This window comes from Mytilus edulis, chromosome 3, assembly GCF_963676685.1.
Source record: "Mytilus edulis chromosome 3, xbMytEdul2.2, whole genome shotgun sequence".
Lineage (NCBI taxonomy): Eukaryota > Metazoa > Mollusca > Bivalvia > Mytilida > Mytilidae > Mytilus > Mytilus edulis.
Window position 1 is genome coordinate 100,229,866 of NC_092346.1, and position 27,031 is coordinate 100,256,896.

Consider the following 27,031-nt stretch of genomic DNA (forward strand, 5'->3'; position numbering starts at 1 on the left):
GTGATAGGTACCACACAGTTTAGCATGCTCATATAAAGGAAGTTGTTGAGCTATGTGATAGGTACCACACAGTTTAGCATGCTCATATAAAGGAAGTTGTTGAGCTATGTGATAGGTACCCCACAGTTTAGCATGTTCATATAAAGTCAGTTGTTGAGCTATGTGATAGGTACCACACAGTTTAGCATGCTCATATAAAGCCAGTTGTTGAGCTATGTGATAGGTACCACACAGTTTAGCCAGTCTGCACCAAAAACTTTTTCAACTACTAGTCCGAAGACCAATATTCTGACATTTTTCTTATTGGACCAAACAAAGCTTTGCAAAAACTTACTAGTCCGAACCAAATTTTACTAGTCTGGGGCATCGGACTAGTGGCTAACCGTGCAGACTGTTTAGCATGCTCATATAAAGCCAGTTGTTGAGCTATGTGATAGGTACCACACAGTTTAGCTGAGCTATGTGATACATTTTGTAGGTACCACACAGTTTAGCATGCTCATATAAAGTCAGATACTAAATATTATAACTCCTGAAAAAATTTGTCAGAAATGCTATGTAAAGGAAGAACAATTTAGTGTTCAGACCTTCATAATTACAAGAACAAACAATCATGGACCCTGGGTTTAAATATCCCCCTTTTTTAAAAACTTGCCCTCTGACCATTGTAGACTCCATACAATCAAATAAAACCACTGGATACAACATAATTAAGCTCTGCTAGGGATGTATTTGCTATTATATATATTTTATCACAAATAATAAGAACGGCTGTATTACTCAAGACCTCATTCAAACCAATTTGGAATCAACACTTTTTTATTTTCAAATCAACATGATTACATCAATAATCCACTCACCAACATGAAAATTTTCAATATGTAAGTATTCCTATCCTAGTGTATAATACACCAACTTTACGAATAATGTGATGTACACATAAGATGTCAGACATATGTTTATTATATATATACAGTGTGTATCCTTCACAGGATATAAATGTGAAGTCATGCTAACAAAGTATGACACTATTTTCATCCTGTAAAATATATATCACCTAAGTTTACCTTATATATATACATATATATATATATACAGCTTTTTGTTAATGTTTAAATTATACTAAACAGTTATCATATCATATTAGGAATTTACACATGTATATATACCGGTATATAACATGTATCATTATAATCATTTAAAGTGGAATACTTTTAACAGGACCACTTCATTGAAACAACTCATCTATATAAAGTTATCAATCAAAATATACTTGAAATACAAGGATGAGGTTTGTATATATATATACATTTTGTATACAAGAAAAAAAGAAAACGGCTGTATTCTGAACATTTTAAAATCGTTACTTTTCTGTCAAACATTGTCAAATGCTGCATGATAAACAATATTTTAGCTTTAATTCTAATAATGAAATGAATCATACTTTTAATAGGTATTTTCTATTTGTAGCAAGCTCATACATTGTCATATGTTAATAAATAGGACATGATTTTTTTTTAATTTTTAGACCAAACTCCTGAAGACTAGGGCAAGTTAAATGATACTATATTTTCATGGTTTAAATTAATAATAAAAAAATTCGTAAGGGTTCCGCGGAACCCAGTGTCTCGCCTACTTTTGCTGTTAATCGCAGATTCAACAAAAATGAGGAAAAACATGAATAAAAATTTCCCTCTCGATACTGTCTTTTGATTGAAAGAAGCTTCCAAGTTTGGTAAAAAAATCCAGGATAGTTTATGAATCTAATAAATGTTTTATAAACTTTAACTGCAGACTGTCTGTAATGTTAACTGGAAGAAAAACTAAGTCATTTTATAAGTAAAATACGGAAAAAGTGAATTTTTTTTTTACAAAATTTACTTCTGAATAATATCTTATGATCAGAAACAAGCTTTTGTCTAAGTTTGATAGAAATCCAGGATAGTTTAAGAAAATTATAAAAATTTAAAAACTTAAACCACAGAGTGAATGTTTTGTTTCTGGCAAAAAAACTAAGTCCATTTATAAGTAAAATACGGAAAAGTGGAAATTTATTTTTACAAAATTTTCTTCTTGATACTATCTTATGATCATAAACAAGCTTCTGTCCAAGTTTGGTACAAATCAAGGATAGTTTATGAAAGTTATTAAAATTTTAAAAACTTTAACCACAGAGTGAATGTAATGTTTCCTCGCAGAAAAACTAAGTCCATTTATAAGTAAAATACGGAAAAGTGGAAATTTATTTCTACAAAATTTTCTTCTTGATACTATCTTATGATCATAAACAAGCTTCTGTCCAAGTTTGGTACAAATCAAGGATAGTTTATGAAAGTTATTAAAATTTTAAAAACTTTAACCACAGAGTGAATGTAATGTTTCCTCGCAGAAAAACTAAGTCCATTTATAAGTAAAATACGGAAAAAATGGAATTTTATTTTTACAAAATTTACTTCTGGATACTTTCTTATGATCATAAACAAGCTTCTGTCCAAGTTTGGTAGAAATTCAGTATAGTTTAAGAAAGTTATTAAAATTTCAAAAACTTTAACCACAGAGTGAATATTTGTGGACGCCGCCGACGACGACACCGACGACGACGGAATGTAGGATCGCTTAGTCTCGCTTTTTCGACTAAAGTCGAAGGCTCGACAAAAACCATGAACAATCAGCACACTGTATTAATTTTTTGATAGAAATGACAGAAATTAGGGACTGAAAAAAGTTCTTGTAGAAACTATATGATTTCTTGAGTAGAATATTTCTTCTAATATCAATTACCCCCCTTTAGATGCTGAAACTGGCTTTAAGTCTTACCTTAAGATTAAAATATGTGACCATTATTTAACCAATTAAATCACAAATGTACAAAATGTTCATTATCAGATGCAAAGTTGGTATAAAACATTATGCATATATCCTCTAGATTATAAAGAAGACTTCTTGATATATATGACCATCAAATTACAAAGTCATCATCACTGAAATGACTTGTGTGCATTCAAGATAAGATAACCAGAGTAGACTGACGTTAGGTAACAGACCCTGTCCTCAATAAAGGATGCTTACTACCTATATAGTGTTACCAACCTTATAAGGTAATGAGATAATTGTTGATAATTTACTGATATGGGAACATTTTTATCATTATTAGTCCATGTAGTGCAGATGTCAAACTCTGATTGTGTCAGAAGTATAAAGGATATATAATACTATAATAACTATACTATCATGAATTGGAAACAGCACAAATGACAGGGTTCAATATGCTTGTAAGTGATAAACCCTCCCTCTAACCTGGGACAGTAGTGTTAAAGCAAAAAAAAACAACAAAAAAAAACTGTAATAAAATGCTTCATCGAACACAGCCTCACACGACCGCAGAGGTTGAACCCTGAACAGTTGTTGCAAATTTGGACACAATATTCAAGCTTGATACTGTCTAAATTAGGATTGTGATCAAATTTTTTACAAAATATAGATTTCTGAAACAAAATAAATGTGGTCAAAGATCTTAAAAATTTGAATGGGACATCTAATTTAACTAGTAACATGAGTAAGGTCTGATATCAAAATCTAACAACATAGTTAGATTCAGCATGGAAAAAAAAAAACACACAAAAAATTCAATGTTAGTCGAAATCAAGCCCTTCAAACCTACAATATGGACTTATTTGAAAAGTTTCAAAAAACACTCTTGGGCACAAAATGAAAAATTTATAGGCACAATAAAAATTTGGCATATCATTAGAGCCGCAATAATTCAGTTTTTTATGAAATGAAGTTTGTTTGTTTGATTTTGGACCCTTTGGACCTCAATGTACAAATGTAGGCCAATTCAAAAATGAAGTCCATTATCCAACTTAGAAATACAAGGTTAGAACACCCCAAAATTATAAGACTTTAAATTATTTTTAATTGAAGATTTCTTGCTACATGTACATGTCATGCATGTAGTGTGCAATACTCTGCTATTGCCCAAATACTGTGCTAAAAAATCTTTGTTTTTGGCCCTTTATTCGTTTTTTATTACTAAACTTCTTGCACCATATAACTATGATAATCCTGAAAATCAATCCCAACCTTCCTTTAGTGTAGTGAACCTTCTGGTAAAATTTCATCAAACTACAAACTAAGAAAAAAACCTGGTGCACAATATTCATGTACATGATGTATGTAAAAATATAACCTAAATATTTTAATATACCTTCCACATAACTTCCTTTAACCATGTTAACCCTTTCCTTAATAGAATTTTTTTTTTTTACATACTTGATTCGCATAGAGTTTTTTCAATATTAAAAAAATTGTCAGGTTTAAGGTCTCAATGCATTGGGAAAACAAATATTTCATCAATGAAATTTCTGTGGTATATTCTTATGAATATCCTTTTTAAATGAGACACAAATTTTCATTAAGTCTGATACAGATTTATCGTAGGAGAATGTTTTAACTGAGGCACTACACAGGCGTCAAAAGCGTCATTATGGAGTAAAGGGGGTGGCGTCAAAGGCGTCATTATGGAGTAAAGGGTTAATCAATTTCAACAGTAATGTAGAAGTGTTTTTTGGGGAAAATCGTGGTTAAGTTGTCTGAAAAGATAAGGCTACCATAACTCTGGAATGACAAACAGATAATGGTTTATCAGATTATGTCCTCAGTCCTAGCCATAACTCTGGAATGACAAACAGATAATGGTTTATCAGATTATGTCCTCAGTCCTAGCCATATGCTACCATAACTCTGGAATGACAAACAGATAATGGTTTATCAGATTATGTCCTCAGTCCTAGCCATATGAAAACAAAAGAAATGACTCTTGTCCATGAACATGAATTCACCAAGCATAAAAATGAACATTTGGTAAACAGGACAAAATCTTGATTTTTAAAATGAAAGTCAAATTTATAGGTGAATTAAAAACAATATGTGGACTTTAAATGTCTAACAGTCTAACAGAGATCAAGATACAATGTACTTCATCTAATCTATAACCTTTAGTACAATAAGGTGACAGTAAAATTACATTCATGTATAAAACATTAACCCTTTTAATGTCTGACACAAAAGGTCAATCTATTGAAAAAATAGTGATAATTGATAACAAATAAGGTACAAAGTTATATACCATGATATATGTCTGTTTATTCAGGTAAGTTCAAAAATCTCTTTCTAAATAAACCAGTGTCCATCATACCAAACATTACTCTTTCCAAATATATATATGTACTGTAGAAACATTAATTTTTGTGGGGTTAAAATTTCGTAGTTTTGTCTTTATTTAAGATTTCATGGGGATTTAATTTCATGGTTTCCAGTAAATGGAAGTGATATTATATGTAGGTTAAATTTTCGTAGGGGTTTTAGTTTCGTGGATATATTCTTTCAACGAAATAAACGAAATTAAATCCTCCACGAAAATTTCTGCTTTTACAGTACATTGTATATCAATAATGGTCAGTAATAGATTCAGAATTAACACAACCATAACAACAGTGGATTGGTTTCAGAAATATATAATTTTGAAAGAATAAGACAACTAGAGTCTAGATACACAGTATATTTATGATATTTCATTTCTCCCCCATGAAAGCAAAGGATGAGAAGAGCAGGCATATTTGTGTAAAATTGGTCTCAAATGTTGCATATGGTCATGATGGAAATCAATTCTATTTACGGTTGTACATTTTGTACACCTCAATGGAAAATGTCAATTATTCAATACAATCTCATTTGCATAATCCCTAAAAATCACAATTAATTCTGATTTTTAACTGTTTTAAAGTAAATATTACCTTCAGAGACGAATAAAACATGTTGTGAATAACTTGTGTGGAATGATTTTTCAGTACCAGGGTGGATTATAGGAAGTTTTGTAGGCTGCAGTAAATTTTAGAGGAAGTCTGAGTCCATCTATCATGTCTATCCACTAAAAGTGGGATAAAAATTTCATAAAAAAAGTCTGGACTATCATCACTTCCTCAAGACCATACTCGCAAATGGTGTAAAGAGAAAGCCGAAAATTCAGTGGGTCTCATTGGGGCCTAAGCCTGACGCAGGATTGAAGATTTTTTGTAAGCTTGACACATGAAAGTCAAATTCTTGTGCCGTGAAAATGGGAAAGGAAGTAAAGCAGGACACAGGAAATTACCAAACTAGAGGGGCTCAAGTAGGATATACGGTACTATAGTTCCGGCTTTTGCAATAAATTAATACGCGTATGTATTCATGGGTAATAAAGTTAAAACTGTTTAAATTTTACATTAAACTGAAATAAATGAGTAATTTACAGGTTGACAAGTCGACAGGTTGACAATTTAAACAAGAGGCTCTCAAGAGCCTGAATCGCTCACCTGGTAAACAATGCCTTATTGAACATATTGAACCATGCCAGGCAAACATGTACAGCTAACAGTTTTTCAATATTACAAATATATATGACTTACTGTTTATAAATAAAGAAAATGAGACCAAAACCCAAACACTTAAAACTTAGCAATGGACTGTGAAAATGAGGTCAAATTCAAATAAAACCTGCGTAACCGACATATAGATCATAAAATATTTTCATACACCAAATATAGTTGACCTAATGCATAAAGTATTAAAAAAATAGACCAAAAATAAAAAATTGAAAATTTCAGGACAGGTAGACCTTGACCTAATAAATATTTTAACTTCTAGTCTTATTTGCTCTAAATGCTGGAGTTTTTTTTAGATATAAGCCAAAAACTGCATTTTACCCTGTGTTCTATTTTTAGCCATGACGGCCATGTTTTTAGACAAAATAGAAAATAAAACACAAACTTTATTTTATACACCCTACTGATCATTCAGTTGAAGTTTGGTTGAATTTGGTTGAGTAGTTTTAGAGAAGATTTTTTAAAGTTAGCAAATATGATGAACAAATTGTGAAAAAATTGTCATTAAAGGACAATAACCCCTTAAGGGGTCAATTGACAATTTTGGTCATTTTAACTTAATTGTAGATCTTACTTTGCTGATCATTTTTGCTGTTTACAGTTTATCTTTATCTATAATGATATTCAAGATAATGACCAAAAACTGCAAAATTTCCTTAAAATTACCAATTAAGTGGCAGCAACCCAACAACAGGTTTGTTTGATTCGTCTGAAAATTTCAGGGCTGATAGACCTTGACCTAATGAACATTTTTACCCCATGTCAGATTTGCTCTAAATGCTTTCGTTTTTGAGATATAAGCCAAAAACTGCATTTGACCCCTATGTTCTATTTAAAGTAAGGGCGGCCATGTTTTTTGACGGATCAAAAATCGAAGCACACACTTTGTGCAGGATAATCTAAGGAACTATCATGCTAAGTTTCATCCAAATCCATTCAGTAGTTTCAGAGGAGAAGATTTTTTAAAGTTAGCAAATATGATGAACAAATTGTGAAAAATTGTCATTAAAGGACATTTACCCCTTAAGGGGTCAATTGACAATTTTGGTCATATTAACCTATTTGTAGATCTTACTTTGCTGATCATTTTTGCTGTTTACAGTTTATCTTCATCTATAATAATATTCAAGATAATGACCAAAAACTGCAAAATTTCCTTAAAATTACCAATTAAGTGGCAGCAACCCAACAATGGTTTGTTTGATTCGTCTGAAAATTTCTGGGCTGATAGATCTTGACCTAATGAACATTTTAACCCCATGTCAGATTTGCTCTAAATGCTTCCGTTTTTGAGATATAAGCCAAAAACTGCATTTGACCCCTATGTTCTATTTTAAGTAACGGCGGCCATGTTTTTTTCGATGGATCAAAAATCGAAGCACACACTTAGTGCAGGATAATCTAAGGAACCATCATTTTAAGTTTCATTCAAATCCATTCAGTAGTTTCAGAGGAGAAGATGTTTGAAAAATTGTTAACGACGACAGACGACGACGACGACAGACGCCAAGTGATGAGAAAAGCTCACATGGCCTTTTAGGCCAGGTGAGCTAAAAATGTTATGGTTGACAGATTGACAAGTCGACAGGTTGACAGATTGATTAGTTGATAATTTTAATATAATAACAAGTAAGTTATGGTTGACATGTCGACAGGTTGACAAGTTGACAAAATGACAGATTGACAACTTCAGAGCATTTATAAAGTGTAAAATAGTATTATTAGTGACTGGTAGACACATCGACAAGTCCACAGGTTGACAATATCATTTTGAGAAATGTAAAATGTACAAATTGTAAACAGATTGACAGCGAACAGATATAAAAGTTACAAGTCAATACTTATAAAAAAGATTAAAAACTGAAGTTAATTTTATTTTATTTAATTGATGATGTACTCTTATTTACTTGTTTAATTGTAAGATTAAACACTTCAACCTGTCTACCTGTCGACCTTAACATTTGTCAACCTGTCAACTTGTCGACCTTAACATTTGTCAACCTGTCGACCTTAACACTTATCAAACTGTCAACCTGTCGACCGTAACACTTGTCAACCTGTCGACCTTAACACTTGTCAACCTGTCAACTTTTAAACTTGTCAACCATTAAAGTGTCAACCTGTCGACCTGTCAATTTATGTTCATATAAACCGATTTACTTCTAAAGTTAAACCAATTTATTACTCTGTTCTTCCGAAGGAACTACAGTACCGTTTATCCTACTTGACCCACTAGAGGCTCTTAAGAGCAAGTGTTGCTCACCTTGGTCTATGTGTATATTAAACAAAGGACACAGATGGATTCATGACAAAATTGTGCTTTGGTGATGGTGATGTGTTTGAAGTTCTTACTTTACTGAACGTTCTTGCTACTTACAATTATCTCTGTCTATAATGAACTTTGCCCATTAGTAACCGTGGAAATTATTTTGTAAAAATTTACAAAAATTAACCATATTAATGAAAATTGTTAAAAATTGACTATAAAGGGCAATAACTCCCTTAAGGGGTCAACTGACCCTTTTGGTCCTGTTTACTTATTTGTAAATCTTACTTTGCTGAACATTTTTGCTGTTAAAAGTTTATCTCTATCTATAATAATATTCAAGATTATAACCACAAGAGTGCACACGCTGAAATGTCTCGCCTTCTTTACTTATCACTGATATTATGTTGATAGTCCTAAGTATAAAGCTAAGCTTTAATACAACTGTCACATAAACTTAACATTAACCAAGATAACTAAACAAAGACCAATGAACCTTGAAAATGAGGTCAAGGTCAGATGAACCATGCCAGGCAGACATGTACAGCTAACAATGCTTCTATACAACATATATAGTTGACCTATTACTTATAGTTTAAGAAAAATAGACCAAAACACAAAAACTTTACACTGTGCAATGAACCGTGAAAATGAGGTCACGGTTAAATAAAACCTGCTCGACTGACATAAAGATCATAAAATATTTCCATACACCAAATATAGATGACCTATGGCATATACATGTAGTATTAGATAAAAAGACCAAAACTCAAAAACTTAACTTTGACCACTGAACCATGAAAATGAGGTCAAGATCACATGACATATGCCCGCTAGATAGGTTCACCTTACAATCATTCCATACAACAAATATAGTAGACCTATTGCATATAGTATGAGAAAAACAGACCAAAACACAAAATTTAACTATAACCACTGAACCATGAAAATGAGGTCAAGGTCAGATGACACCTGCCAGTTGGACATGTACACCTTACAATCCTTCAATACACTGAATATACTAACCCTATTGCTTGTAGTATCTGAGATATGGACTTGACCACCAAAACTTAACCTTGTTCACTGATCCATGAAATGAGGTCGAGGTCAAGTGAAAACTGTCTGACAGACATGAGGACCTTTCAAGGTACGCACATATCAAATATAGTTATCCTATTACTTATAATAAGAGAGAATTCAACATTACAAAAAATCTGAATTTTTTTTTCAAGTGGTCACTGAACCATGAAAATGAGGGCAAGGACATTGGACACGTGACTGACGGAAACTTCGTAACATGAGGCATCTATATACAAAGTATGAAGCATCCAGGTCTTCCACTTTCTAAAATATAAAGCTTTTAAGAAGTTAGCTAACACCGCCGCCGCCAGATCACTATCCCTATGTCGAGCTTTCTGCAACAAAAGTTGCAGGCTCGACAAAAAACGGCAAAATTTCCTTAAAATTACCAATTCAGGGGCAGCAACCCAACAACAGGTTGTCCGATTCATCTGAAAATTTCAGGGTAGATAGATCTTGACCTGATAAACAATTTTACCCATGTCAGATTTGCTCTAAATGCTTTGGTTTTTGAATTACAAGCCAAAAACTGCATTTTACCCCTATGTTCTATTTTTAGCCATGGCTGCCATCTTGGTTGGTTGACCAGGTCATCGGACACAATTTTTAGACAAGATACCCTAATAATGATTTTGGCCATGTTTGGTTAAATTTGGCCCAGTAGTTTCAGAGGAGACGATTTTTGTAAAAGTTAACGACGACAGACGAGGACGGACAAGAACGGACAATGTACGCCAGGTGAGCTTAAAATGAGAATTGCTTACGTTCATAGAGTAAGCAGGATACAGGAATCTTACAAAACAGTAAGGATCCGGGATCAGAACCCCCAATTCAGTCCCTGAAATTTTCATCTCGGAATGTGAATTGAACCAGGAACCTATTTGTGTTAGTAGTCTGATGCACTACCCACTACACCACAGCTCACATGGGGCCCTACAATCACTAGTACAAATAATTATAATATGACGTCATAAAACCGGTATTTGATGTATATGTTACAGTAAATAGGTGAAATTACATTTGTAGGAATTACATGTAATTACTAAAATTTAGGAATTACGTGTAATCCCTGATGTATTTAGTAATTCCTGAAACGGCCCAGTTATTACCAGTAATTACTAATTTTAAATTGAATTTTTACACCTATTTACTAACTGTTAAAACAATGTTGTAATATGGTAAGCTGATCAAAAGTTATGGTAATTCTAGCTATAGAAGATCCGTGAGTACTCTTAAAAAGTGATCAGCCTAAAATGTACCTTTTTTGTTATAAGAGCATTAGCAATGAAATATATATATAAATTAAATATGATTTTTTTGTTTGTTAAATCATTAATGAAGATTATATAGTGAAATTATAATGCACTTTTAGCAGTCAATCTGGTTCTATTTTACTAAAATAAGCAGAGAAACACGGTTGATGATTTTTTTCCATAAAATTACCAATTCAGGGGCAGCAACCCATCAATGGGTTGTCCGATTCATCTGAAAATTTAAGGGCAGATAGATCTTGACCTGATAAACAATTTCAACCTGTCAGATTTGCTCTAAATGCTTTGGTTTTTGAGTTATAAGCCAAAAACGGCATTTTAACACTATGTTCTATTTTTAGCCATGGCAGCCATCTTGGTTGGTTGGCCGGGTCACTGGCCACAAGTTTGGTTTAATTTGGCCCAATAGTTTCAGAGGAGAAGATTTTTGTAAAAGTTAACGACGACGGACGACGCCGGTCGCAAAGTGATGGGAAAAGCTCACTTGGCCTTTTGGGCCAGGTGAGCTAAAAATGGGGAAAAATATCAAATCTTTTGACAAGTGCTGTAAGAAGCTTCTGTCCAAATTTGGTTAAAATCCAGGATGGTTTATGAAATCTAATAATTGTTTTAAAAAAAAACTTTAACCGCAGAGTGTATGTAATGTAACTGGGGAAAAAAACCAAGTCCATTTATAAAGAATATACGAAAAGGGATTTTTTTTACAAACTTTACTTCTGGATATTACCTTCTGATCATAAACAAGCTTCTGTCCAAGTTTGGTAGAAATCCAGCATATTCTGAGAAAGTTATCAAAATTTTAAAAACTTTAACCACAATGTGAATGTAATGTTAACTGGCTTATAAGTCCATTTATAAGTAAAATATGGAAAAACTTGATTTTATTTTCACAAAATTTACTTCTTAAAAATTATCTCAAAATTATAGTCAACCTTCTGTTCACGTTTGGTAGAAATCCAGGATAATTTAAGAAAGTTATCAAAATTTAAAGACCTTTAACCACATAGTGAATACTTATGGATGATGCTGACGACAGAATGGTTTGCTGTGTCTCGCTTTTGCGACAAAGGTTGCAGGCTCGACAAAAAGAAACAATCATAATGACAATATTGAAGGAAAATAAAATAAGAAATGGCTTATTCAATCCACAAAAGATCATTCTTATACAGATAAAAACGATAATAAAATGTTGTTGCAGGTTTATAAGCTGGAGTTTGGGAGTCTTGAAAAACTAAAAAAAAAAGAGAAACACAAAAATATGAAATGTGACTCTTAACACCGTCAAATTGTATAAATTTGTTTGTGAAGAATGTCAGCTTTATCACAACAGTTTGACAAAAGAAGTTGTAAATAAAACTATTTTGTAAAAGGAATTTGATTTATGTCATTGGGCAAGTTTACATGCAACAACAACAACAAACAACAAATATTTGATTTGCCAATCACGGAGCCCAAAATGAGCAGAACAATTACAATATAATTTTCAAACATAATGTAAAGTAAATTAAAAATAGGTTAAAAAGGACATAATATGATTGATTTTGATTTAATTGATTAATATAAAATATAAAGCAAATAAAGTAAGCAGAGTATGCCTGATGGAGATTGCAATATAAAGAAATTATGACATTTTAAGAATTATTCAACCAAATTTGGCATTATCAAATATTTATCATCAAAAAGAGCTGACAAAGTTGCCTATAAACTTCTCACAAATGTATATCTCAATTTTGGTTTGATATCCGATGATTGTCTTGCATGCTGCAAATGATATTAAGGGAGTTTCAATACTTTTAAAACAACCATTTTTCAGTTTCAATTCACAACCACTAAAGGTGTGCCTTATATTCATTAATCCTTAATTAAGTCAGCCCTATAATACCTACCCTTTTACTTTCTTATTTGTATCTTGGATTATATCTTCAATTTTAAAACAAAAATATCAAGTTAGTAAATAGCTGTAAAAATGACAAAGGAAATCAGTGAATACAATTAATCACTGAAACAACTAGTAAATACATGTAATTCCTAAATTGGCTAGTAATTACAGGTATTTACTGAAATGTTTAGTAATTACGTGTAATTCCTAATTTCACCTATTTACTGTAAGATATACACTAACAAAATACATGTACTATGAAAATCAAAGTGATGGAAATCACTCATGGAAAGATTAGAAGAGTAGTTTGAATAATTTCATATTAGGTATGGTGGGGAAAAATGAACATTAATAAAGCACTATTGCTGAAAATTGCATTAATAGCAGGTCTATTGAAGGAAACATGCTTTTTCAGTGGTTGTTGTTTGTTTATGTGTTACCTATTTGTTTTTCGTTCATTTTTTTACATAAATAAGGCCGTTAGTTTTCTCGTTTGAATTGTTTTACATTGTCTTATCGGGGCCTTTTATAGCTGACTATGCGGTATGGGATTTGCTCATTGTTGAAGGCCGTACGGTGACCTATAGTTGTTAATGTCTGTGTCATTTTGGTCTTTTGTGGATAGTTGTCTCATTGGCAATCATACCACATCTTCTTTTTTATATTTTCAAATATTACATGTAGGATAAAATGAGCTCAAATTAAATATTATGGTCTTTAATTTTTCTCACAAATTTATTTAAACTGCAGTTTATATCTTATCCAAATAATGTTGCCTGTTCTGAACATGTTTAAAAAAAAAAAGCAAAAAATTGCAAATCAAAAATTCTTCTAGTAAATGTTACCAACTATTCCTTGCAAGACATACAATCTAGACCAACAGCTAAGAATTTTAAAGTGTCAACAAAAATAATCTAAAAATGTTGTTTTGAGGCATTTTGTAAGTTGAAACAGAGGTTATATGACATTGAAGATTAAAAGTTGAAGAGTGCCTTTTGATCAATTTTTAAAGTATTTTTCGACATAGGGCATTAAAAATGTACTTTTTCAGCGTAAACAAATTAAAAAACTTATTTTATTGAAATGTGGATTCTTTCTTGATTGCAAAATGTATATTCACTTCTAATAAAAATTCAAATGACTCTTATAGACATAATGATTGATGGGTAATAAACTAATAAACAATGGTTTGTTATAATTAAAAGTTTTAAAATTTTAAAACTGTTTCAAGCCAATTCCTGATAAAAAGTCCAGTCATGCTTCAGTGATTCCCTATATAATCAACCAAATTTTTCCTGCCAAAGGGGGGCCCCTGGATCCACCTATGGTCAGAGAGATTCATACAGTTACACACAAATTATTGTCCTGAAACTAGAAAAATGCTTGTTTTGACCCTTTTTGGTCCTTAATTCCTAGACTGTTTGCCCTGGCATAACCCTTAAAATAAATCCCAACCTTCTACTAATGGTATTAAACATTGTGGTACAATTTCAAAGCTCTTGAAATACTTTTACACAACCATCTGTCTTCGAACGCCTCCGCTGCCGCGCTGACAATGACACGGGCGACAATGACGCCGATGTGATACCAAAACACTACCAATTTTTTTTTTTTTTTTTGCAGTTGTATAAAAATATGAATTATAATATTGAGTCATGAAAGGCTTTTTTAGTTGTTTGCTTTGACGCCTTCATGCAAATTTAAGGTTATGGCGTCAATTAAAGCAACCTTTCAACTTCCAAATTGTTTCAAGACATCATAATTATTTGCACTACTGCTGTTAAAGTACACTCACCTACTGCTCTATTTTTTAAGTATGTTATTATTTTGTGTATTGTTAAATTTGTATGCTTGATTTTTTTTAAAAAGTATCGTGATTATTATTGGGTCGAGTTGGTTAACAAAACATATGGGGCGAGTTGTCTTGTTTTTTTCTTGACTAGTATTTATAGTCCCAATTTAAATCTTTAATTTTGGAAATATTGCCTGCGTGACACAACTATGTCGAGGTTACTGGAAACTCATTTTCTTAAACCTTACTAAATACAAGTATCTGTATTTTGGCAGTGCTGACATTTTTATGATCGATTCTCACTCCCGCGGTAATTTCATTTTTTCTTACCGGAAGTGTGGAGTTATTGTTCTTGGCCATTAGTGACGCAAGATAAGCATTTTGATTGGTTTGTGAATATTTGATTTATCCAATGAAACGAAGATACACAATATACAAATTTCAAAGATTGATGTCCGATTTGTTTACAACACGAACAAAAATATTGAGTTAAAACCAAAAGAGTGCAGTATTATGAAATTTTATCAGTAATTAATCTTAGACTGCTGACATATACGTTCTGTGATTGTTTTGTCAAGAAATTGTAAACAGAAAAATGAATACGAGGAAACAGAAGCACCAAACAGTCTTTGAAGTAAAAAAATCAAAAGCAGCTGTTTCTCAGGTAAACTTCTTCTGCATATTGGTAACTATCCCATAGGCAGGAATATTTCAAAGAGGAGTTGGATTAAAAACTGATATTCCTTTCATGTCGAACAAAACAAAAGTTTTCCTGTTCAAATTTTATGCAACTCGTGGAACACTCTCCCCTCGTCCTCGATCCTAAGCCTCAGGCTCCTGGGGTTTTATCGTCGTAGTCAGTCGAATTGCTAATAATTATGATGTCTTGAAATGCTTTTTGTTTTGTTTTGCGCCATCGAAAGACGTCCCAATTTTTTTTTAAATAGACATTCAACTTCCAGACTGAAGTTATTTTTACTAAGCCAGTCGAAGTTTATAAAGCCTCACTGACAAATCGAAAGCTCTCAAATTCAAGAGGCTGAAATTTTATACGACCAATTTAAATCTATATTCTTACAGTGTTCTAGCCAGGATTTGAAAAGGTCAGGGTTCTAGTCAGAAAAAGGGCAATTTTACTTGTAAATTTATATCACTGAAAAAAAGGCAATTATTTAAGCCTCATAATTTATTACCACATAACTTTTATTATGCATTCTTGTAAATTCAATTTTCAGTTGAAATGGAGTAATATATTTATAGTGGGTCTCATTAGGGTCTAAGCGTGACGCAGGATTGTCGATTTCTTGTAAGCATGACACGTGTTAGTCAAATTTTTGTGTCGTGACAACGGGAAATGACAAAAAATGAGAATTGCTTACGTACATAGTGTAAGCGGGATACAGGAAACCTACAAAACAGTAAGCGGGATCCATGATCGGAACCCCCCCCAATGAGACCCCCTTTAAACACTTTTGGCACAATTTTATATGATTGACTTCATAAATCTATGGTCATGATGCTGAGACCCTTTTAGGAAGCTGTTTCCTTCATATACACCTTATCGCTATTTGTCCGCCATTGCTGGATATCACACAGGTTCCCTTCAAATTTTGACGTCATAACACAAAGTATTTGACGTCACAATGGAAAAGTGATTGTTGTTTGCGTCAAAAGTTCAAGCGGCCGGGTCAGCCGGGATTAGCGATAAGGTCTATTATATAGTTGCTGGTTTTTTTTTGTTTTTTTTTCTAGTTGCTGTTACAATACCAGCTCACCAAGAATTTAAATATATATGGAAGTGTTTAACGACCTTGACTGGCTACACAGCCCTCGCACGGTTGGATAAAGAAATTAAACAGATATTTTGCATTTTTTGTACTTCATTGCTTTTGATAGATCAGTTACCAGTCAGAGATATAACTCTATAGGGTTATTCCAGGAAATAACTTGCGTGTGTTATTACAGATACTTTCACCTTAAATTTTCTAAATCTGTAATAACATATGCTTGTTAATAACAAGTTCACTGTGCTTAAACGGCTGTGGGTAACTTAAGTTACCCACAGCCAAAGATGGAGCCGCCTTGCGTCGGTTAGATACTTTTCTTCTATAGAATAACAATACCACGAATGCATCAATTAAACAACTGAATTTAAAAGTTGTATTAATCGTTTAGGGAAACGCCTAAACTGGAAAGGTGATTAAATTCTACAAAATAAACGATCACGGCACGATTTTAAAAAACACTTAGGCTGTCCGTAACTTCAAAACAACTTGTCCGTAACTTTTTTCATCATACAGTACAGCCTGTGACTTCCTCTTAGTTATGTCCACCCTCTTGCATGGTCAACATCCAATGGTGAACATTTATTGGGGTATTCAATCTTGAGATGTTGGCCATTTATTGGGGGTCATAAATCATGGGCAGATTTTTTATCTAATTATGTTACCTGTTAAAATCAATCAGGGTTGAAGTTTTCAGCTGGTATGTTTCATTAAAATTTACCTGTACAGGTAACTTGGGTTTCTTTTAAAATTGACATTTCACCTTTTTTTGAAAATGTAGAATAAAGTATTGTTTTACTCTGTTAATTTATTATTATTTTTTGTCTTTAATGTTATTTAAATTTTTTATTTTTAATTGTTTTTTTTTTCATTTTTGTTTGTTTTGTTTCTTATTCTTTTAATTTCTTCTTAGTAAGAATCTTGAGTCGAAATGTCCAAAAGTCAAAGCCAAAGTTATTGACTAGCATTTGAAATAAACATGATAAACAGACTTTTAATAATTGTTTTTTAAATAAAAGGTTTATATAAATGTACATGATGTACATTGTATTCAATTGTTTGTTAACATTATTAAATGAGTTATTACTATTAATAATAACTAATAATCATGCAAGTGATATTTTAAATAAAAAAAATGAAAGTAATTAAACAATTTGGTTTCTTAACAAAATAAGATGATTCAATATCAATCCTTTTACAATAGATTTTGATAACATCTAATATTATTCAGGAAAACTACAAGTACCATTATATGGTTTAGGAAAACACTAATTTTGTTTATCTAAATTTTCTTCAAATCTCAAAACAAGAGTTGTGCACAAACAATCACCGAAAAGACTTATTTTCCAAATGTCCACCTAGTTATCATAAAATTTTGATAAATGTTCATTAAAAATGCTAATCATAATGAAAAATGTTCTTATATATCTGAATCAAGTGAATCTTATGAAAAGAAATTATTTAAAGAAATTGTCTTGAAATTTATTAAATATGTTATCTTCAGTTTGGTTAATTTCTTTCAAAATTTGTCGGACTCTCCAGAAAAAAATAAAGTGAGCTTCTAAAGATGGTGACACTTTAATGGTCTATTAATTAAATCATTTTTTTTTCAGTGTATTATATTGTCGATAGTGCTGGACTGGCATGATGCATATTCTTGGTATACATTTACAAAGAATATTTCAATCAACCTAGGCCTTTTAGATAAAGTTAATAATTGCAGTGACTTGAATGAATTAAGACTTTTAAAGTCCTTAATAAAAAATGAATTTAAAGAAAAATCTAAAAATAATAACTTATGATAAAAACTGTATTAAAGTTAACTTGATTGTGTCAATTAAGGTAGAGAATTTTTGGTCATAATTTAGAAATAGAAAATAGTGGACAATATAAAATTCCTAGAAAGGATAGAATGTGTAAACTGTGCCTCTTGAAGGTCAATGAAGAACACCTATTCCTTGATTGTAAAATTAACAAAACAACTTTGAGATATAAATCTATTTGAAAATTATTTACCTTCTCATTAAAAAATGTCTCTAACCCAAGAACAAAAAGTAAAAGAAATGCTTAACCTCTAAAACATGGATCATGTTTAAAATATCATATGACAATAAAAATATTATCAAATTTTGCTGTACTGAATATTTCTAATACTTATAAATATTTTATTCAATAAAGAAATAATGAATTGTGTAAATTTTATTTAGCGTAAGTCCTAAAGACAATATTAATCATATGTTAAGATCAGTCTACAATAATAAACCATTTTGATTTTAGAAAATTAATTTGAGAAACACCTTGTCAATAGAAAAAGGCAGGCATTGTAAATGTTTGCAGTATATAAATTTGAAAATGAGATTCATTTATTCTTCACTACCAAAAAATAGACTTAATATAAAAAATAACTTAAATTGATCAAAAATTATTTAAAAGGTATAATATCAAAACTAATAGTCAGGAGACAATTATTTTTTAATTAAGCTGTTTGTTCAACTAGTTTTATTGTTTCATTTTATTTTTGAATTTCTAATAATCACAGTTATTAAATTTGACAAACACATACATGTATATTTTACCTGAGACACCTGACCTGTAAGTTATATAATTTTAACACTTCAATGCATTCAAGATTTCCCTTTATCCTTGACTAGTTTTTGAGTAATACCTTGTGTATTAAAAAAGCAACAGGGGGTATGATGATGAACATATAGGGCCACCATGGTGAACATATTTTTTATGGCCACCATTAATAAGATAAAGTCACAGGTAGTACTGTACCAATAGAGATGTCCGTAACTTTCAAAGAATCGACATACGCGGATGTAATGTTTAAACTGATGATAGAGATTGCATCGAATACATATTCACAAAACGAAGTAGATGTCTAGTATGATATAATTCATTGTATCGATGGAAGACAAAATTTGGAAAAATATGAAAAAAATCACGATAAATCCGCAAAACTCGGGTCTCATTTTGTATAACGTCGGGGTACCCGAATCGCCTAGTTCGGAGGGTTGTTTCCGATCATAGCAGATAAACTGTTGAAACATCATTGTTCGTTTTTATTTTTGAACAAGTAGACTACACATACATGTAGCATGTATACACTTACTGATTTTCTGCCAGCAACGACAAGGGTAGCGTGAATCCGGGATTTTGGAGGGGAACCCAAATTGCCCAGGCATGCAGTGAATAGACTATACGAGACTTAAGTGCACAAACTTTTTCCGTCTTTTTGAAAAAGCCAAAAACACCTTTCTCTTATCCCCACAAAAACAAATCCCATCAGCATTGACAGTAAAATAAAAGGGGTGTCAATCTGGACACACTGGGACGTTGCGCACGGTGATATTGCGGCACCCTGGCCAAGATTTACAGTAAATGGGAAAACTTTAAAAAAGGACATTTTGTATAAATGAATAAACCTAGTTTTACAGCTAGCTGCATATTTCATTTGTATGCAAGTTGCATTAAATCTCATTAAACTGAATAAAACTAAAAGACACAATAGGTAAAAGTCAGTGACAATAAAAGGAAAAGAGCAGTCAACATAGTGTAACAATTCGACATAGTATATAAAAATATCAATAACTACGTAGGACAGCAGGGTAATTTAATAGTCTAACAACCCCTGATAACATACACAGAGAGAAAAAAATATACTAGGAAACATATTCAAAAAATCATAACACTATATCTAACTGGTGGGATGTATAAATACCGAGCCGCGTCAAAGAGTATTCATCAAAATACACATAGAAAGAAACAGAGGTGAAGGTAAACCGCAAACATATAATTAAACTCAAAACATTAAAGAGTATGGAAAAGCCTTGGTCTGACAAGCGAAAAACGTCGATAAGACGCACATCAGTAAATAAAAGTTCAAACTATAACCAGGATGGAGTACCAAAAACCCCACATAAAACGTCTGTGGTGTAAGTATGATGCGTTAATAGAATCACATTTGGTGGTGAATGAGTAGTATAAACGGCCGCGAAGGTTACAAATATGATGTTAATTGTCTTCTAATTGTTGAAATTATAATTCTTAAATTTTAAATCAAAAGTTACCCACATCTAAAAATAAAGTTACGGACAGTCTGCTTAGTTTCGATCAAAAAGTTACGGACATCTTATGCATTTTTTAAAGTTGACCTTGCGCTTTAGTGAACTCTATATTAACAAATTTATGGTAATTGTTAGTCATTTCTTTATTCAATAATCCTATAAATATTTACATTCTGCATGAAAAACGTCGCAAAAGGTACATTTTGTATGAATTAAAGATCAACGAGTTTAGAGTCCGCCATCTTGGGCTGTGGGTAACTTAAGTTACCCACAGCCGTTTAAGCACAGTGAAGTTGTTATTTGTAAAATTATTTCATTTATAGTGGGCTCTAGAGAACTCTTGAGACTTTGCGCAGAAACTAAATGCATAGTCTTGACAACAAATTTTTTAATTAAATTTATTATTAATACATTTTTGATGGACCATGGTAAATCAATGAGTTGAGGCTATTAAGGGATAAACTTAGCTGTGATAACAAGGCTCAGTTATTAAAGGAATGTAACTTATTAAATAAGACACTTTGGAATTACTGAGAAACTTGCCAGAACCTCATTGCATGCTCTGGGCATTATTTCTTACAATGAATTAAACTACATTGTAATTATAAGCATGACGTATGTCTGAGCAAATGCTTTGAAGTGATATAGAAAAGCTGTGATAACACCCTTTAGTTATTACAGGCATATTTTTTCTGTAATAACATATAGTTGTACTATGCAAAATTGACAAACTATGAACTGTTATATATCTTTAAATAGTTAAGTAGACATATAGAAAAAAGTAATATCAATAGAACTTTTATACATTTTAACTAAACTAATGATGTGTATTATCCCTTTGAAACATGTAACATACATATATGTTATCACAGTTCTTTGATTTTTTAGTCCACAATAACAAATGCATGTTATTTTCCTGTAACAACCCTATAGAGTTATATCTCTGACTGGTAACAGAAAGTAAAGATGCAAAATATAATTTTCAAAATATTTATTTTTGAAGTGTATTCAAGTAAAAATAATTTAAATTAATATTCTAATATGCATTTGCATTAAATTAATTTTATATTTTTACGAAAAGAAACATGAATTTAAGGAATATATTGTGAACAGGTGATAAATAAAGGGAAGTAACTCATTTTGTTAATGTACACAAATTATGTAAAGCTCAGGTAATTGGTGTTAATTAACTATGTGTTTGACACCAAAGCTGTTAAGAGAGGCCATGCACTTAATGGGTTACTTAATTTGACAGTTTGCACAGGTAGTTGAACTTTCTGTTCATGGAAGAATTACGAATTTACTGGTATTTCAAAGGCGGAAATTGCTGATTTTTTCCGCAATTAAATCGGCAGGGCGTCTGAGGGAAAAAGCACAGGTATCAATAAGAAAGGGCCAGCGCTGCACCCTGTTCAAACTTTGTGGCTAGAACACGGACTTCAGAAGACATGATTAAGTAGTATACCAAACACCATATCCCTCGTGGGGAAAATCAACATTAACAGAAATGGTGTATACAAGCTCATGAGATACGATCATGACCTGACAGGTTTAAGCATGTATAGTGACTTGCATCTTGACTCATCTAATCTGATGTCCTTATTACATCAAATTTGTTCTGCTAACTTTTTAACTTTTTCTTTCAGATTCACCATGATTCTAAATTACACATCAGTGGATTTAAAAGACAAGGAGACAACATGGCTGATCCCATACAGAAGAGAAGACCTGCATTTGGAGATATAACTAATGTATGGAAAGATAATTGTTCTTTATGGGCTGTTACAATGTATCTCTATATATATATATGATATATAAATTGTAGCTATACCACACATTTCTAAGGGCAGCACTATTTTTATATTACATTAAAAAGTGTAAACTTTCAATAAATTTAGTCGAGCAAATAGTCCATACATATACACATCTTTCGTCTCTACAGCGCTCCATTTATACATTTCTCTCAACTAACATTTGTAGAAAAAGTAGTCATTGATTTCTTTTATAATACCCAAAAGTATATTTTTTATTGCATGTGAAACCCAAGCTTTAAGTTGAAGTAAAAGATATCAGTTTACTTTGCATAAATCTTTATATAGACATGATAGTGTTGCAAAATATATTAAACAAAATGCATGTTTTAGGAAGAATTGTTATTGACTTTTCCCTATTTCTCGAGCCTGCAAATTTATTTCATTTTTTCAATTATTTTAATTTTCCATGTTTTAGAGTTAAATGGACTTTGTTTGTTTTGAAAGTTATTGCGAACCCTATGATACTTTTCCATAGATTCACCTGCAAGTTACCTGTCGATTTAAACTTTTGTAAGTTCTTTTGTCCCATAAAATAAATACAATAGCTATTGCTCTCTGTATAGTTTATTCCATGGGACCTTAAAATTTCTTCCGAGAGAAATCTATCACCTTGATCACTCACTGAATAATTTATCTGAACAAAAATTTAACTGTTAATGATGAGAATGCATGTTATTTTGTACAAAAACTAAATAAGGACTTACAAAACTGCATGTGGTGTTGTATTTATTCAATATCAAGAAAACAGTTTTAATACTAAGTTTCAATATTAACTCTGATTCAAAAATGAAAATTTAATTTCTGATCAAATTTGTAATATTTTACCTATTAAATTTGCTTTTTTTTTGTGTGTTTGACAAATAAAAACTTGAAAATCATTGTGTAAATAAAGATCTTGATAAATGTATTCTATAAATGAACAACAACAAAAACATGCAAATTCATTGGAACAATACTAAAAATTTTGTCAGAAATAAACTTTTTATAATTAAATCAGTGTTTATATTGAACAGATTGAAAATATATTATTGATATTGAATAAAAACAATATTGTATGCAGTTTAAGCAAGTTCATACAGTTATTTCAAAAAAGATCTAAAAGATACTTTTTGGTCAGGTAAATGAATCAATGAATAAAATATTTCTCCTAAAAGTAATTTACAGGTCCCAGTGAAAAAGACTACACAGAGAACAAAAGCTACAATGTATTGTATTTATTCAATAGGACAAGAGAAAAGTTTAAATACCTCACCCTGTTCAAGAGCAGAGGACTCAGTAGAAAACTGCCATTTGGTTCGCAATGATATTCAGATTCAGTCTGCGGTTAAAATATTTTGGTCATCAATGACTTTGTTAATCCTTTGTGGAATCTTATGAAATTTGGACAGAAGCTTGTTTATGACCAAATCCAGAGCAAATTTAAAATCACTTTTTTTTCAATTTTTCCATATTTTACTAATAAATGGACTTAGTTATCATTCAGATTTAGTCTGAGGTTATTCATAGAAACAGAAAGCAAGTCATGCGAGGTGTTAAGTCTGGGTTAAAGTTTGTTACACATCAAATACTTTGTCAAACCTAAATAGAATTAAATGAAACTTTAGCAAAAGCCTTTTCATGATAAAGAGATAATGTCTAATGCAAGTGATGCAAAGTTTTTAAAATATTATATATTGTCATTTTCTTTATTTTTCTGATGGATGGACTAATTAGTTTTTTACATTTAACATTTACATGCTGTACAGACAGTCTGGTATTAAATTGTTTTGAAAAGATATTTCGATAAGTTTGTAAAGCATCTAAAGCAATAGTTTGAATTTTGGTTTAAACTCTGTATTTTACTGATAGTAAAAAGCAAAATGAAAAGCATGATAATTGGACTTTTTATGCCATCATTACACTTTTACACTGACAGTGCTCAGCAATCGTAGACATAAGGCCTAAAATAAAATATTGTTTGTTACCCCAATCCTGACCGACCCTACAAAAACAGTGCTACTCATAAAATTTTATTGTCAAATTTAAGTCAAATATTATTTTATTCATTTCCGATTTTCAGGCTTGCAGGATGGTCCAATGTTGTTCAAGCTTTTTGGAAAAAATTAAATTATTTCCCTACCTTCTGACCCACACCTGGCTTGGCAGGGTCGGGATTGGGGAAACAAACAATATATTAATTTAGGCCTAACACACGTTTTAGAGGAATTCCTTACAAATGTTTGGTGCAACATAAAAATCACATGATGCTCTTTTTAAATCCATTAATTACTTCTTGTCTGTGTATGCACTCTGTCTCTTTTAAAACTATCCCTGTACCATATCTACTGTTTTCAGTTTACAGTATATATATCTATATATACGAGTCTAAATTGAAAACTACGTTCAAACCTATGAATGCGTTGGATAAAAACTGTAATTTTTATATGTGTGCATGCAAAACAAATTTCTTTGTAGAATATATGCATGTATTTTTATCCAATCTTTTACAGTCAATAATTGAAAACAAAGGGTTGGTGAAGAAGGGAGAAGGAAAACAAAAAATACCTGTGAAAGCTGTGATTGTGAACAAATCTAAACAGACAAAGACAAAGAAACACAAGAAAGAAAACTTGGATGATGAAGTTATACAGCTGTCTCAGGGTTCTGTAGTGTCAAGTTCTCAAGAAAGGTATGAATATATGAAATATAAATAGCAGTCATTACCTGATTCAGTCAATACACAGAGTCATTCAACAGTTAATTCATGAAACCTTACTTTTATTCACCGTTATTTATTCTTTTTATGCCCCATTTATGGGCATTATGTTTTCTGGTCTGTGCGTCCGTCTGTTCGTTCGTTCGTCCTTTCGTCCGTCTGTCCCATGTCAGGTTAAAGTTTTTGGTCGAGGTAGTTTTTGATGAAGTTGAAGTCTAATCAACTTGAAACTTAGTATATATGTTCTGTATGATATGATCTTTCTAATTTTAATTCCAAATTAGAGATTTAACCCCATTTTCACGGTCCACTGAACATAGAAAATGATAGTGCGGATGGGGCATCCGTGTACTGGGGACACATTCTTGTTTAGGTTCTGCTATGAAACAATAAAAAATAAATAAAATTAAAACACTTTGTTTGGTCTAATGAAAAATTGTTTCATAAATTATCATACTATAATTCCTTATTGGCTAGCTGAGTGGGAAACATAGTTAGTGTTTTATCTAGAACTGGAAAAGGGCATGGTGATTTTTTTAACAAAAAGGCACTTTGCACGTCGACTATAACAAAAAGGGCACATAAATATACAAGTATAAAGTTACACATATTCAGTGTTTCTCATTACAAAGATATATTACATGTATAAATTAAACAAAGTTAAGCTGGTACATAATATAGTGATATTAGTAGAAAAGTCCCAGAGTTGAGCAACTTTAATAAATGAATTGGTTCCTAGTTTGTACACAATGGCAGACGAAGAAAATTTACAAAAATAAACAATGTTTGACACACAATTTGTAAAGAAATAGGACGTTTTTAATGCAATAAATAGATTACAAATTTACTTCAAGCAACTTTCATCATGTTCTAATGAAGTAACACACTTTTTTTGCCGAAATTAAGAATGATTGTGGTCTACGCCTTCAGGTCTTGCGAAAGGGATAAATATTGCCTTCATGAAATACTGCGACTCGAACAAGATAATGCTAAAGGGCACATGGCGTTATCTTTTCAAAAGATAAAGGGCATAGCGTTGCACCATACTAAATTACATTAGATAAAACACTTATAGTGATGCAAAAACCATGGCAAATCAAATCAATAGTCTCACCTCTCTACATGTACAATACAAACATGAATACAATATATACAACATGTTTTAATTAAAAGTACAAAACAATCTTAAAAACATTCAAGCCACTCTCAAAAGAGACGTATACCTACCAGCTTACTGTATTGACCATGACGAAAATCTATTTGTAGATGAATTATGCTATTCCAAATTAATTCCCTTTGTCAAAGTACATAGTGCTTGACTTTTATCAAAACTTTACACTTCATTATGGAACAAAATAATTAAAAACATACTAAAACAGAACATTTTTTACAGCAATTCAACATCAGACTTGTCAGAAACAGAGATTGAAGAGCATTCCTTGACCTTTACTGTAGAAGATACTGACCCTGAGATAAATACACCAGAGGTATATTAGCACATCCATGTTATATTTCTACAAATTATGTGGATAAATATATATTGTAACCTCTCATCCAGCAAGTAAAGTCGATGAGTTATTTGTATACGTATACATAATCCAAGTCTTTGTTGTCAGATCAAACTTAATAATTTTACTGATGTCGCCACTTGGATGGCTGGCAGCATTCGTTTCCAATTCTATCAGTTTATCTCAAATTTATGTATTTGAATGATTCAGAGTTGCCATGGTTGCATGGAGCAATTTAGATTACCTTTATGTTTTTAATTTCATTTTTTCAGGGTGTTGACAATATTGACAGAGAAAACCTAAAAGATATAGCACAAGTGGCATTATATGCTCCATTTATCTTTGACTACTACAAGGAAAGAGAGGTATGTAAGACGCATACCATTTCTAGTAGTATTGCAATGTTAAGGTCCTGCATGTTACCATAATCATGCCTAAAACTTTGAAACA

The 27,031-nt window shown here is 31.6% G+C and overlaps 2 protein-coding genes across 4 annotated transcripts in view; one reads left to right on the top strand and one right to left on the bottom strand.

Annotated features, from left to right (window-relative positions):
- LOC139517982 (uncharacterized) overlaps nucleotides 1-15,050 on the bottom strand; it is a 35,203-nt gene extending 20,153 nt beyond the window's left edge. The window contains exon 1 of one of the 3 annotated variants that reach the window (XM_071309561.1): nucleotides 14,959-15,050. In XM_071309561.1, coding sequence (XP_071165662.1) covers nucleotides 14,959-14,994 — 36 coding nt within the window. In that variant the 5' untranslated portion in view covers nucleotides 14,995-15,050. Of the gene's footprint in view, nucleotides 1-860; nucleotides 1,071-2,817; nucleotides 2,974-14,958 lie in introns of those variants that run through there. The other 2 variants (XM_071309563.1, XM_071309564.1) reach the window with 2 other exon arrangements.
- Nucleotides 15,051-15,127: 77 nt separating this feature from the next.
- The window catches only part of LOC139517985 (G2/mitotic-specific cyclin-B3-like), a 32,103-nt gene continuing 20,199 nt past the window's right edge, over nucleotides 15,128-27,031 (top strand). Inside the window, exons 1-5 of the mRNA XM_071309571.1 lie at nucleotides 15,128-15,374; nucleotides 22,211-22,315; nucleotides 24,868-25,046; nucleotides 26,467-26,560; nucleotides 26,854-26,946. Of these exons, the coding sequence (XP_071165672.1) occupies nucleotides 15,306-15,374; nucleotides 22,211-22,315; nucleotides 24,868-25,046; nucleotides 26,467-26,560; nucleotides 26,854-26,946 (540 nt within the window). The 5' untranslated portion in view covers nucleotides 15,128-15,305. The remainder of the gene's footprint in view (nucleotides 15,375-22,210; nucleotides 22,316-24,867; nucleotides 25,047-26,466; nucleotides 26,561-26,853; nucleotides 26,947-27,031) is intronic.